The following is a 16011-nucleotide window of genomic DNA, read 5'->3' as shown; positions in this document are numbered from 1 at the left end:
TGGAGGTCATTTTAAATTAAAAAATTCCAATGAATACCCAGACTGTCGCCCTGGGTCTAATATCTGATGATGGAATTAAAAGAGAAGACGCTTACGTATTTAAAATTTAAATTCTTGCCTGCAAAAAGGTAGTCATAAGGAACTGGTTAAAAAGTGACCCTCTACGACCACAGCAATGGCTGGACATTACAGAGGAAATATATACCATGGAAAAATTAACATTTCATCTGAGGATTAAGGTGGAAACTTTTAAGCGAAGATGGGAGAAATGGACCATATTCAAGGATACTAATTCTTGATATAAGATCTGATACGGAAAAGTAGTCGAGTGCATAAGGAACATCACCCCCCCTTGTTGTATAGTGTGTATCGTTTCTATTGTTACTGCACTGTAAGAGTGATTTAAAAAATTTTAATAAAACATTAAAAAAAATTTTTTTGAGGTTATTAAGGGCTGATTTTGTGTGAAGAAACAAACAAATAATAATGAATTAGTGCTAAAACATATAGACATGCATGACTTGATGTGACACTGATGCTGTTAGTTTCAACCTGAGACATGAGGACAAAGACACACTGTGAGATCTGAGAGGAAATAAACTATACTTAAAGGTCACAAGTCCTTTTTTTATCACAATACCATAGACGAGGTGTCAGCGTCACATACATAGACCCCTGAGGCTACAGGTTAAATGCACACACATAGTGGTTTGTGTTTAAAACCAACAGCAGTGAGTGCTTTTTTCCGGCGTCTCAACACCTTTTACATGCTGCAGATATATTTGTACACGGGTTTACGAGTAATTTTACATGTGAGGTTAGAGGTGTTATTTCACAGACATGAAGACGGCATTTGTTTTAACAAAGCGACACATCTGTGCAATGATTCTGCATGCATTAAGTGATCTGTCAAATCCATTAACACCAGGCTCTCTGTGGAAAACCAAACAGCTTCCATTGGTTGATAGTATTTGTTGTTCAATATTTTGAGCACAAGACTCTTCCTCAGACTCCTGATAAATTCATCATCACTGTCGTAAATACCCACAATGCAGTTTAAAACACAGTGTGACCGACAGTGCCTGTGAAAAATATTGAAACAGTTTTTGACAGATTTTAGGAGACACATGCATGTTTCAAACAAGGTAATTGAACAATAGGAAGATTTATTTTGAGCAGACAAATATATAAAGGTGCAGATTTTAGAACAAAAAGCTTATTTTCTGTCGATTTTGGATGAAATACAGTAAGTCCTGCCACATTACACTTCAACAAGACAATGACCTGAAACATACATCCAAGATCTGTGAGGGTTATATATGGAGAAAACAGACAGATGGAGGGTTACCTATCATGCAATAGCCTTATCTAAATAATACTAACACCTTTAACCCTACAACCTTTAAACTTTAACCTTTATATATATTTATATATATTATGTTTTTGTTTGTTCAAAAATAATAATGTTTGAGCACTGAGACCCGATGGATCAAATATGATACAAAATTGAAACTGAAATTGACATTTGAAGAAAAAAAAAAAAAAAAGGGTTGTTTGGAAGGACCAATAAATGATCCAGTTTCAAAGAACTGGAATTTTCTGTCAGTGATTTAATGGTTCAGGCTTTACAGGGTTAAGTAGTTTTACAAGAGGCTTAATGATATTTTTGGAGAAACTGGCTGTCCAGGTGCCAGTTAGTGAATGTAAAATGGTTACAGCTGCAAAGGAGGGAAGTTTTGTACCGAATATCTGTACATTTATATATTTATTTGGCCAAAATAGATGAACAAAACAGATGAACATACCATTGAAATATTTAGTGTTGTTTGTTTGCATATAAAAATGGAACATACAAGTGGCTCCTGGCATTCATTGTTGATAAACCTGATGTATACAATTAGATACGTGCAATAGACAGAAAATCCACCAGGGGGAGGAATTCATTCACCAGAGGCCTTTCCAGTGACACTACAAGACTGTCATTAATGAGGAAGGAGGAAGAACTGTGACCATTTAGAAAAGGAATTACCAATTTGTTAGACATGTTTGTGTTATATTATGTTTTTGTTTGTTCAAAAATAATAATATTTGAGCATTGAGACCCGATGGATCAAATATGATACAAAATTGAAACTCATACATAGAAATTGATATTTGAAAAAAAAATGTTTTGGTTGTTCAGAAGGACCAATAAAGGCTCCGTTTTCAAAGAACTGGAATTTTCTGTCAGTGATTTAATGGTTCAGGCTTTACAGGGTTAAACTATAAGGAAACCTGAAGTTAGCTCAGTCAATAACTCTGTTTTTCATGCTGTGACTTACAACAACTGAAATTCTAAACATTTGCATATGATACTAAAAACTGTTCCTCATTTACTGTCTTAGCAGCAGAGGAAATGATAGTCATAGTTCTTTTTTTTGTTTCTACCACTGCTCATGAGGTGACTTTTCCATTGTGGTGTCTGAGGAGAAGCTAGTTAGCAGTGCTTTGACACAATGAGGGACTTTTTTTTTTTTTTTTTTTTTTACAGCTGTAGCCCAAAAACATCAGCGTACATCAATGATTTTGCATTAGAGTTTACTGAAAAAAAAAAACAACAGTGTACCAGAGCCATCGAAGTTTCCTCTTTTAAGGATGACTCAGACCTTTTTGATGTGGTTCCAGCTACCCCTTCTCTGCTGCTGACCCAGATACTGCACATGTAACATCAGTCCAACACAGTTAACAGTTACTGCTAATGATGGAAAACCACTGTCAGAGTTTGATAGCAATATTCATCTTTACAATTTTAAACATAAGCAGCTTGTTTTGTATTTGCATTCATATTTATTTATTCAGTTACAGGACAGTTTGTAATGGCATTAGTTGCAAAGAACAAGATGCATGCACCAGATTTAGCAGAGAAGCTAATTTCCATCTGTTGTCCTGGATAAACGACCAACATAATAAAACATCACTTAGATTACAAAGTACTAATACACTGGAAGAAAACCGTTAAACATGACAGACATAGGAAAGTTTGCTCCGGCTGAAAGGTTACAGCCAGTAGTGGAGTGGACCCTGGAGAAGTGGGTGTACTCTCAAATTTAGCTTCTTTTTTTTTTTTTTTTTTTTTTTTTAAGTAGTCCAGAAAAACACCCAGTTTTAGAAACGGTGACATGTCAGACTACTCTATTTAGTTTACCCAAAAATCCATCAGTAGTAATTGCTCACTATTTTAAAATTATCATGACTTGATCAGGAGCAGTTTGTAGGTTTTACTGGACACACAAGCAGCTGCAGGAATGGAAATGGATTCAACATGATGCAAACACAGCATAACGTTAGCCTTTCATAACGTTAGCCTTTCATATTATTCGCCTTTCATACTGTTAGCCTTTCATAATGTTAGCCTTTCATATTATTCGCCTTTCATAATGTTAGCCTTTCATAATGTTAGCCTTTCATATTGTTCGCCTTTCATACTGTTAGCCTTTCATATTATTCGCCTTTCATAATGTTAGCCTTTCATATTGTTCACCTTTCATAATGTTAGCCTTTCATATTGTTAGCCTTTCATGACATTAGCCTTTGATAACATTAGCCTTTCATACCATTAGCCTTTCATAACATTAGCCTTTCACACCGTTAGCCTTTCATTATGTTAGCCTTTTATAACATTAGCCTTTCATAACGTTAGTCTACTCACACAGATGAACTATTGGCGACAACATCTCTTCTCCTCTAAATGTGCAGTCATGTGACCAGTAGTTTAAAACTGTGACTCATTCTGAGACCACCTTAAAACTTATCTCAGAATTATGTATTCCATTAAAGTAGGTTCTCTTGATACGCATCACTCACTTGAAATACATCTATTCTGCCTTTGTTGTTCGCATTTCCAACTAGAAAAGCATTTGGAGAGCACAGACCTCCACCAAGGCACATCAGTCTCAACAGTATCAACATTTACTGAAAATTTCATCAGAATCCGTCCATAACTTTTTGACTTATCTTACTAACAGACAGACAAGGCAAGGGAAGTTTATTTGTATAGCACATTTCAGCAACAAGGCAATTCAAGGTGCTTCACACGGGACATTGAAATAAGAGAAACAAAAAGAAACACATTTAAAACATTATAAAAGAAACATATAAAAGGTGATTAAAAACAGCAAGTAATAAAACACATAAAATCAAAAAAATAAAATAGAATAAAATAAAAAATAAAAACACACACATATTAAAGTAAGAGTTGCAGTGCAGAGTTTCAAAGAGAATATAAAGTTTAAAAAGACAAAAGCCTTTTAGTCAAAGGCAGCAGTGAACAGGTGAGTCTTTAACCTTGACTTAAAAGAACTCAGACTCTCAGCAGACCTGATATTTTCTGGTAGTTTGTTCCAGATATATGGAGCATAGAAACTGAACGCTGATTCTCCATGTTTAGTTCTGACTGTGGGAACACAGAGCAGACCTGCACCAGATGACCTGAGTGGTCTGGATGGTTCATACTGGACTAGAAGGTCTCTGATATATTTTGGGCCTAAACCATTCAGTGCTTTATATGCTAGTAAGAGAATTTTGAAGTCTATTCTCTGAGAGACAGGGAGCCAGTGTAGAGACAAATAAACAAAAAATCTGTCCCCCCAGTCCCCCGTCCCCAATCACCTTCAAAATGTATTTATTTGTTCCTTGTGCCACTATCAACACTTCCTGAAAATCTCATCAAAATCGGCCCATAACTTTTTGAGTTTTTAGCTTACCGGCCGAAAGCTATTGTCGTCATGCAGCATCCGGCGTCGTTGTCGTCGTCTGTCATCCGTTACAAAAATTTCAATCGTCTTCTTCTCTGAAACTACAATTCTGATTGACTTCAAACTTGGTATACAGCTTCTTTATGATGATGTCAACAAAAATTAGTGAAATTATTTGGATCTGGATCTGTTTCTGGATTTGGTGCCACTTTGAAAAATTTCCCCATTATAAGAGATAGGAAGTGAATCGATGCAATAACTCAGTAAATATAAATGATATCCAGTGTAAATTTCTACAGTCTAGCCCTGATGGGGAGATGACCAAAACATAATGTCCACATGCTGATCAGGATCTTCTTCTGGATCTGGGAACTTACGGAATATTTAACATGGGCTCTTATGGGGAAAATTTTTCAATCATCTTTTTCTCCCAAACTCCAGTTCTGATTGACTTCAAACTTGGTATACAGCTTCTGTATGATGATGTCAACACAAGGTATTGAAATCATTTCGATCCGAATCTGATTCTGGATTTGGTGCGACTTTGAAAAATTTTCCCATTATAAGAGATAGGAAGTGGATTGATCCAATAAATCAGTATCAATGATATCAAGTTGGAATTTGAATTTTTTACAGATCTGATTGGAATATGACAAAAGCATGGGCTATTTCTGTAATATAATAAATACACATAACAGGGTGATAGTAAATGGCATCTGGATACATTTTCTAAAGCTTTTAATTTGTCCAGTAAGCTACAGGGCCGTTGGTCCTATTTTTGAGTAAAAGAAGGAAGAAGAAGGAAAGAAGATGAGAGAGGAGAAAAAAAGTAAGAAGAATAAATAAATAAATAAATAAATAAATAAATAAATAAATAAATAGGCTAATTGTACAATAGCAAACCAGACATGGAAAGAAGTGCAACAGTAAGAACTATTGAGCTAAAAACTTCAAGAGCCAGTATGAGTATGAACAGTGTCAGTATGAGTATCAGTAGGTGTATGTATTTGGCTTTTCGGATCATTTTCTGCAAGTGTTGAAGCAGTGTTTCCATGTCCTTATCTGTAGAAGTCTAAATAATAATGCCAAGAGGACAGTTACAGATTACACACAGCCAAGCACTGGTCGTACTAAAAACTACTTTAGCTGCCCCCCCCCCGACAAACTGAAACCAGTTAGAGTATGAGAAAAACTGAGAATGAAATCAAAGCTGTGGCACATGGAGACCAGAAGAAGGAGAGGTGTGAAGAGAAAATTAAAAAGAGCGAGTGAAACAGACGAGAACAGGAAGAGTGAAGAAAAAAAAAAAAAAAACGTGTCTAGGAAATGAGAATACAAAGGCAGAAGTGCAAGTGGTTGGTGTTAAACAAATGTCATGACAGCGAGCGATGGAGGTGCACAGAGAGGACTGACAATGAAGCTGGTTTAAAAGGCATTACATGTACATGTGACGGAGACAAAAAGCTACTGAAATTGAGGGAAAAGAAGCAGATTTTTGAAAGGAAGTTAAAAAAGTGAAACCGGAATATGAGGTGAGTAATGTTCTGGCAACGACAACAGTCTAAACACTCATGCACCAGCCTTTTTCCTTTTAAAAAGCATGTTGATAGTGTATGAATAGCCTAAAATGCATTGGAGTGGTTGGTGTTTACTCTTAATTCTGCATTTTTATGTGCCAAGACATGCATTTCCTGACTTCTGTAGGCACCTGCAGGAGTTCGCAGCAGGTGTTGAGTTGTTACCGTTATCACACGTTAAACTGAAATGTGAATTCTGCATCATCAGTATGACTTCAAAGATAAGCGATAAAATTGAAACCTCCAATACATTATATGGACTTGTTTTGTGCAAGAATTTAGTAGATGTCATGAGCAGGTGAACTGAAGTAGTCCATATTTGGCAACCGTGTGCTGAGTTCAGGAAGTAGGCAAAAAAAAAAACACCTTATGGGCAGGAAGTAGAGATTTCCCACAGCCTCGAGTCAACTGCAATAACAAGAAGTCTTGAATTACTATAACAGTAGTTTAGATCAGCTTACAGAGTCACATTATGGCAGCAGGAATGGGCCAAATTACAAGTGTTCTCTGTGTTTTTCTGTTAATTTACACTAAACCTGTGTTTTTCAACCTTGGGGATGGAACTCTGCGTGGGGTCGCCTGGAATTCAAATGGGGTCGCCTGAAATTTCTAGTAATTGATAAAAAATTTTGAAAAACGTCCTATGGAGAGAAATTTGTTTCTTTATTCATCACTCAAAAAGAATAAATTTGCAATAAGCAAAATGACATTTTTTTCATTGCTACTTATTGTTTTTTGCTCTCAAATCTCTTTTTTGATTGCAATTTTTTTTGCAAATGTATTCTTTTTGATTGATGAATAAAGAAACAAATTTCTCTCCACAGACTGACTGTACATATCCTGACCAAGGAAAATAAAATTCTCCCTTTGTGCAGTAATCTACACCTGGCTTTTCTGCCTCCGTCCATAATAATATACATTATATAGACTAAATGTCCTCTAAAATTAACCTTTATTTGCAACATAGTATAGCAAACTATTACATGATTAAAAACAAATCAATTTTAGCATTTTTGGGCGGTCATTATTTATGATATTCTGTTCATGTTTTCTTTTCTTATATTCTTCCTTTAATAGGTCTTATTCATTTTATTTTATTTTATTGTAATTTTGTTTGTTTTTTCTTTCTCTTCTGCTCACTTTACTCAGTTCTTGTTCTAGTTGTTGTTACCATTATAATTATCATCATGGTTGTTATTGTTGTTATTGCAAACTATTACATGATCAAAAACAAATTAATTTTTAGCATTTTTGGGTGGTCGTTGTTTATGATATTCTGTTCATGCTTTCTTTTCTTAAATTTTTCATTGAATAGGTCATTATTTATTTTATTTATTTTTTATTATATTGTAATTTTGTTTTTTGTTTTTTTTTCTTTCTCTTCTGCCCAGTTTACTCAGTTCTTGTTCTGGTTATCGTTACCATTATAATTATCATCATGGTTGTTATTGTTACCTCTGCCAGGAGGTATTGTGATCACTTTGCTTTGTGTGTTTGTTTGTTTGTTAGCAACTTTACGGGAAAACTATTACAACCATCTTTACCAAATTGTACCCACAGATAGGCCTAGGCCCTGGGACGAACCCATTAAAATTTGGGCCAAGTAGGCCAAAGTTCAAGGTCACAGCAAGGTCACAAAATCTCAAATTTTCCTATCTCTCATCATTGAGCAATTTTCGAAAATTCATAAAAAATTCAAAAGAATTCCGATTAGCCTCCAATTTGATACACCCGTAGCTTATAGCAAAATCTTGTACCTGGCACAAAATTGTCCACATCCACTGTGGAATGTGGACTCTGTGGACATTTCAATTTAACATTGAAAATCCCATTTACAACACATTTTTCATTATAACTCAACAAATATTGATTGGAATTTAATATAATTTGACATACACATGACTGGTACCAAGCTTCAACTTTTTCTGCTGTATGGAACAACCTTGAAACTGTTTAATTTAAAAAGAAATAGTCAATCCACATGTGCACACCGTTCGGGGTGCTTGGCGGAGGTTCTCTGAACACTTGTTATTGTTATTGCAAACTATTACATGATCAAAAACAAATTAATTTTAGCAAAAAAAAATGTCTCTGTTCTGGGGTTGCCCAAAATTTGTGATGTTAAAATAGTGTCATGTGCCATAAAAGGTTCAAAACCACTGCACTAAACAGGCCAAGGAAACTTTTACAAGATCCACACTACGTACAAAATCTGTGTTATCCAAATGCAACCACAGATAAAGTGCCGTTTTTAACGTAGACTCATAGTTTTCAGGGTTTAATTGACGTTTGCGGAAGATTTAGGTGCACTGTAGTGAAGACAGGAGGTCCTTTCATTCACATTCTTCAAATAAATAGAACATTTAGCATCACTTTGACCTTTTAACTCTTTATTGGACAAGTGAGCATTTTTGGTAATTTCCACATACATTACAAGACAGTGAAAACAATCAACAATCTCAGGTCCAATGTGGTCTCCAGGGTCTGTAAGGTCCACCTCTGAGGTCCAATGTGGTCTCCAGGGTCTGTTAGGTCCACCTCTGCATGAACAGTGAGTGTACCTGCTTTGTTTGGTTCCATGAAGTAATGGTACTAATGTAAGGAATGATGTTCAAAGGGTTCATTTGGATGTGGACAGGGGTCTGGACCAGCATGCATGGGGGTCTAATGTTCTTAAAGTCATGTTCTAATGTTTTAAAATACATGTTCCTAGCACCTTACATGTGTTTTTCTTGTATTTTTTATATGTACTTCTTGGATTTTTTTTTTTTTTTTTGCCACTTGTGGGTAAGGAACCAAATATGGTAACTTCATTAACCTTGATTTTCTACATAACAATGACAAATTTTGAACAATTTTCACAAAAGTAATGAAGTCTTGTGATGTCCTCCATAGAATTTCCAAGTATTTCTATGAGTGAACTATAAAGGGTTAATTTTCATGTCTGTACAAAAATTTGGAAAAGCATCCAAAGAGCTGAGAAACAGAATATTCTGAAGAGTATATTGAGCTAACTGCAATCATTAATCTGAGAAAAGTCATTGTAGCTGTTTTTGTTTTTGCTCTCCACATTGATTTTACATGAGTTTTACTCAGGTGATGCACCAGTATTAATATTAGTTTTGATGTATGGTCACTTGTGAAAGCTTTTATGTTTTAATCCTGTAAAGCCTGAACCATTAAATCATTGGCAGAAAATTCCAGTTCTTTGAAACTGGAGCCTTTATTGGTCCTTCTGAACAACCAAAACATTTTTTTCAAATATCAACTTCTCTGTATGAGTTTCAATTTTGTATCATATTTGATCCACTGGGTCTCAATGGTCAAATATTATTATTTTTGAACAAACAAAAACATAATATAACACAAACATGTCTAACAAATTGTTAATTCCTTTTCAAAATGGTCACAGTTCTTCCTCCTTCCTCATTAATAACAGTCTTGTAGTGTCACTGGAAAGGCCTCTGGTGAAGGAATTCCTCCCCCTGGTGGATTATCTGTGTATTGCATGTATTTAATTGTATACATCAGGTTTTTCAAGACAGAAAAAAACATACAGATCATGTAGAGGGCTTCAAAACTCATGTATCAAATATGATACATTCAGAGTTATAGGGTTAAGAGCTGGTATGATCCAAATATGAATGGGTCAGTGATGGTTTTGCCAGTTCCTAAAATGTTTTCAGATTCAGTTCCAGTACAGGGTCACATACAGTAGGTCATCCCTGTACTTTATATTTTCATTTCCTCTGGGAACACACAAACATTTGGTTCAACAGCTTTACCTCATCCTCTGATGCTAAATCGAGCGCAGTCAGTTATAGAACTTACTGTAATGTTTTTACTTGTATTTCAGTGCTACTTCTTATTTCTCACTTCTCAGTTTTTCATCCTCTTCCTGTCCAGGGAAATGACCATTGGATTGAGTTTAAAACATTTTTACATTTTATGACAAACTAACTCTTTAATTATCAGTTGGATTAGATGCAAATGTATTGTAATAAATGCGTGGTTTTCACGAAACATAAAAATTATAATGCATTGTTGCAGATTAAAGTGCCACTTGTACTTAACCCATAAAGACCCAAACAACCAGTACCGACCAAAATCATCTACCAGTATAAAATGTTTAATAACTTCTGATCCATTAAACCTATCAGTACTTGTAAATAATTGGTGTAAAATGCAATTATTCATCTTTTCATGGTCATCAGACATGACTCATCCGCAGTTAACATGGAAACACTGTCATCTTCGACAACATTGATTCACCAGTAAAACCTATGGAGTTGAATCAATGACAGTGGATGGACACACTAGGTTTATGTTCAGTTAATGATACATTTTGGTGAAAAAGTCACTTTTTGCTATAATAACCCTAACTTTAATTTGAGCTTTTATGAACATCTACATGATCAGTAAATTAACCCTTTCATGCATAGTGGTCACTACAGTGGACAGCTGTTGTACAGCTGTTCTCTTATTGTATTTTCAAGGATTTTATTGTTTTAGTTCCATATCAGCCAACACAGTGGAAGCTAATGCATCATCTCATACACTGCAATTTATACCATTACTGTGACTTTGCTGTTCTTGATAAACTTGATGTACAGTAACATGTTTGAGTGTAAATCAGGCGGTTGTTATTGTTGTTAGACTGTCATTAACATTCATTTTTTTGGGGTTTCTTTTGCATATAATCTCCATAAAGTGAGTATGTTAAAATGTGACAAAACATCAGATTAACAACATTTAAGAAATTATTTCATAGTTTTCATACAGTGTATCTTTGCTTCAAAAATGAAACCCATGGTGTCCAGCTGAGTAGACATTTTTGCAACTCCATGAAAAATAGATTCTTAAAAAACAATTTCAATCGCATTATTTTTTTCATGCCTAAAGAACAATAAAAACACTCAGGAAAGAAAATTTCAATTAAGGTTCTCATGATTCATAGGTGGAAGGGTTAAATATTGGAAAATACCGGTTTTTTATTGAAGAAACGCAAACTACAGAGGATAATATTGCAATAAATGGTGATAAATCACTTAAGAAATGATTAAATAGAGTAAAATTCTTTTAGGAACTGCTACAAAAGTGTCTTTATGGGTTAAAGTAAGTAAAATAAGCTCAGCCTTTCACGTTTAACAGTAAAGTCCAACCTGTACATTAAAGCAGAAGTAGAACACATCATATATGATAGTAAAACATGGTCTGAGGCCATATTACTACTTTGTATTTGTATACTTTTTCCGCATTTTTATGATAATATTTACAAACCTATTGTTAAGCAAGATTTTAATCCAGAATTTTGATTTATGGGAGAATATTTTCCCATTCCACATCCATCCACAGTGTCTTTATCGTATATTGGTAAAGCATTAATCTTTTCCATCTTTGTCTTCCACCAGTGAGTCCAGTATCTGCCAGGTGAGGGCCAATGTCATGCTGTACGATGACACAAACAAGCGCTGGGTTCCTGCAGGTTCCGATGCTCCGGCCTTCAGTCGAGTGCAGATCTTCCACAACCCCACGGCAAACACCTTCCGAGTGGTGGGACGGAAGATGCAGGCCGACCAGCAGGTACACCCCCAAACAGGACACACACTGACAGACTAGAATTTACATTTATGGTTCTGTCTGTAAGATCCGACACTGGATGAAGATAGAAAACAGATGAAATGTGTTAATCCTGTTTTTAATACATTTCATGTAACTTTTACAGATGCCATTATGCCTGATCAGTTGAAAATTAGTTAACTGTTCACACTGGCACATTTACAAAAATATCTACACATGTGCAGGTTTAGAATCATATTTATGTAGATATATAAAAATCTTTATTATCTCACAAATATGCAAATATTTCCTTCTCGTACTGATTGTCAGTGTCATGTTAGACTGATTAGTAGTGACGCCCTTGCAAAGTGATTAAAGTTCTTATAGATAATCTAATTATAAAATCAGATGATCAGAACAGGTGAGGACTAAATGATCATTTATCTTCCTTTGGGAAGATAATTATACAATACAGTAGATATAAATGGTGTCATAATGGTGGTAAACTTAATCTATTTACATAGTTTTATCTTCTTGAGACCCAGGAAAGTAAAAGTTTCTGCTTTTTTGCATTAAATAATTGTCTTGGGTGAAAACAACATGCCACAACACATTTTTATATATTTATTTTTTATGAAATGTACTTTTAGTGTGGATTGATTTTATTTGTAGTTGTACTCTTTTTTTTTAATTCTTTTTTTTGTGTATTTAATTTAATTTAATTTAATTTTATTTCATTTGATCTTATTTTATTTTATTTGCAGTAGTAGTATTAGTTACGGAAGAGGATTAGGGCTACTGGGAAAACAAAAATTAAGGTCCAATATTTATTATTATTATTATTATTATTATTATTATTATTATTATTATTATTATTATTATGAGAAAAAAGTCAGAAATCTATGAAAGAGGATTAGGGCTGCTGGAAATAAGTAAGTAAGTAAGTAAGTAAGTAAGTAAGTAAGTAAGTAAGTAAGTAAATAAATAAATAAAGGTCCTATACACACACACACACACACACACACACACATATATATATATATACTATTATTCTGAGAAAAATGCCACAAATCTACAGAAGAGAATTGGGGCCACTGGGGGAAAAAATAAATAAATAAATAATTAATTAATTAATTAATTAAGGTCCAATATATATATTTATTATTATTATTCTGAGAAAAAAAACTCTGAATTCTAATGATAAAAAAATATATATATTCGATCTCAATTTTACATTTTTTCCCCCAGTGGCTCTAATCCTCTTCTGTAAGTAGTAGTAGTTTTGTTTTTTTTTTTAATCTTTTTAAATTTTTGTAGTTTCTTTTATTTTCATAAATGATTTTGTGAAATTCGTGTCCCTTACAGAGGACAAAATGCATGACTGGGTCTCAAGAGAATATAGCAAATCCCAGCAGTTATACTTTTTAAAGCTGACTTCAAACCCAGTTAAGGTTTGTCATCTACTGTAAAAATCCAAAAATAAAGAGCAGCAGACGTTAACATATGCCCAAATCTAAGACTGAAACTGTACAAATTCGGTTCAGTCGCTGCTTTCTGCCAGATGTGGCCTCTGATAGATACCAGCTCCTCTACAGATAAAAATGAATGGACTTTCAGTGCATGTAGACACTGATTCATGTCTGAACTCACTGAGCAGACTGTGAATGCTGGTTTGTAACGTAGACGCCCTGCTCCTCACGTCGACGCCTTACTTCCTTATTTCACTTGAACGTTGCATGAGCCTCAACACTCCCCTGTGGTTGTATAATGTTAAGAAGGTGATCGAAACACCTGCTATGAAAATAGAGGAATATCTCTGGAATGTTCTTTAGGCAGCAGGGAATAAAGCACTAACAAAAAAAAAATAGATGGTACAAGATGAGCCAGTTGTTCAGCAATGGGTTCAAGTAACATGGGACATTTACAAAAAGGAAAAAATAACCTTCACTGCTAATCTGAAATTAGAAATATTTGTCAAACATTGGAAAAAATGGGAAAATTATGTGAAACAATACATTATAAATGTTACCTTGGGGATATAAAAGGAGACTATTCGATTTAATATGTCCTTTTTTATTACTTTTTATTTTCATTCTGTTTTAATATCGGTCATAATCTTTCTTTTCTATTGAATATTATACAAAGATAGATATGTCCATACTGTTCTCTCTCTGGATGTTTGGGGAAAAAAAATCACTTCTAATCCCTAAGAAAGTGGGACAGAGACAACCAGAAATGTATTAGCATCACTGAACCTTGTTTTGATGGAGAATGGTTTTATATATATATATATATATATATATATATATATATATATATATATATATATATATATATATATATGTGTGTGTGTGTGTGTGTGTGTGTGTACACTGTGAGGAATATGTAACAGATTAATGTGACTGGAAAATGTTTTGTCTCTTATAAAAACAAGATTAAAAAACAGAAGAAGGTGATAGAAATGTGAGCAAACAACTCCAGCTCATTTTGAACAATTTAGTGCCTCTTTTTTTGTCAGTTTTGTCATGTTAGATCCTATCAGATTGTTTAGTTCCTTTTCTCTCTAGGTGGTGATTAACTGTCCCATCATAAAAGGAATGAAGTACAACCAAGCCACACCAAACTTCCACCAGTGGCGTGACCCCAAACAGGTGTGGGGGCTGAACTTTAGCAGTAAGGACGACGCTGCCCTTTTTGCCTCCTCAATGATGCACGCATTAGAGACCCTGAACGCACCGCCAGCTCCAGGTAAACACCAAGCAGCATCTCCCATCACTGTTAACTAGAACCCATAGTGTTTACACTTTCACCAACATGTATTCAATCAGTCAATTTTATTACAAAATGTTTACAAACAGTTAAAATTGACAATTCATTTACAACATTTACACATTGTAACAGGACGCCTCAGAAGTAGTCCTCAGCTAATAAATCGGGGTCCTTAAACATGTGATAAGAGACACAATTTACATTTTAATCTTAAATAAATTAAAATATTCTAAATAACTACAAACATAATTTAAAATATTTACCTATCTATCTAATGATGTTTCATTTCCTTTCCTGAGTCCCATTGTAGTCAACATATTCCAATATTCTCAGATAATTTAATAGTCAGACATGGAGCTTTATCCACATAAATAAAGAGTTTACATATATTTGTGTATCAGCCATGCAGGGTTTTGGGTCAGGTTTATTTTTGAAGTAGCTCTGTCTAGTTATGTTTCCTTTTTGTGTTTTGGTTCATTAGACCGTATAGGGTTACACTAAACATAGAGCAGCAACAGTTTTCGCTTAAAATGCTTTTTAAATATATTAAAAGAAAGATACGATGGTGTGCAAAAATATTAGAACACAGTTACAAAAATACAAATTTATCAGTCCAGTCTTTTTTTTTTTCTTTTTTTTTTTTTTTTTTTTTTTACATTTTACTCTAATATTTAGTGTGGACCCCCTTGGCAACAGTCTAAGGAAACTCTAAGGAAACTCTCTGGAATGAGCTTCTGAGAGCGTGGAATGACATTGGGGTTGAAACTCTCAGAAAATACATCGACACAAGGGGGTCCACACTAAATATTAGAGTAAAATGTTAAAAAAGGACTGGACTGATAAATTTGTAGGTGAAATATTCTCAGTACCTTTGCCTTTACCTTTTGCAATGCCAAAAAAGTGAAATTCAGGCTCTGGAAATAACAAAACAAAACACCAGTTTCATAAGATTTGACAAGTGTTCTAATATTTTTGCACACCACTATATTTCTTTATACCTTTTATATTATGTCAGAATAATGTGCAGTCGTTATTTTGCTGGTTTGTGACACCACCAAAACTTTGATGTCTTTAGTGTAGACCAGGGGTGCCAAACACATGGCTGGAGGGCCAACAGCGGTCCACCAAAGGGCCCAGTCTGGCCTGTGGGATGAATTTGCAAAAATTGCACCCACATATTAACAGTCAAAGGTGTTTAGTTCAGGGGCCACATACAGACCAATATGATCTCAAGTGGGTTGGACCAGGAAAATACTATGATTGTGTAATATGAACCAAAACTGCACATTTTTGTCTTTGTTTTAGTGTAAAAAAGTAAAATTACATGAAATTGTTTATATTTATATTTATATACTATCCTTTCACAAAAAATA

The 16011-nt window shown here is 34.4% G+C and overlaps 1 protein-coding gene across 2 annotated transcripts in view; it reads left to right on the top strand.

Annotated features, from left to right (window-relative positions):
• LOC115433143 (vasodilator-stimulated phosphoprotein-like) overlaps positions 1-16011 on the top strand; it is a 37306-nt gene that overhangs the window by 4661 nt on the left and 16634 nt on the right. Inside the window, exons 1-3 of one of the 2 annotated variants that reach the window (XM_030154408.1) lie at positions 6066-6265; positions 11722-11893; positions 14437-14617. In XM_030154408.1, the coding sequence (XP_030010268.1) occupies positions 6261-6265; positions 11722-11893; positions 14437-14617 (358 nt within the window). In that variant the 5' untranslated portion in view covers positions 6066-6260. Of the gene's footprint in view, positions 1-6065; positions 6266-11721; positions 11894-14436; positions 14618-16011 lie in introns of those variants that run through there. The other variant, XM_030154409.1, reaches the window with a different exon arrangement.

This window comes from Sphaeramia orbicularis, chromosome 14 (assembly GCF_902148855.1).
Source record: "Sphaeramia orbicularis chromosome 14, fSphaOr1.1, whole genome shotgun sequence".
NCBI classification, from domain to species: Eukaryota; Metazoa; Chordata; class Actinopteri; order Kurtiformes; family Apogonidae; genus Sphaeramia; species Sphaeramia orbicularis.
This window is presented reverse-complemented; position numbering and strand designations above follow the sequence as displayed.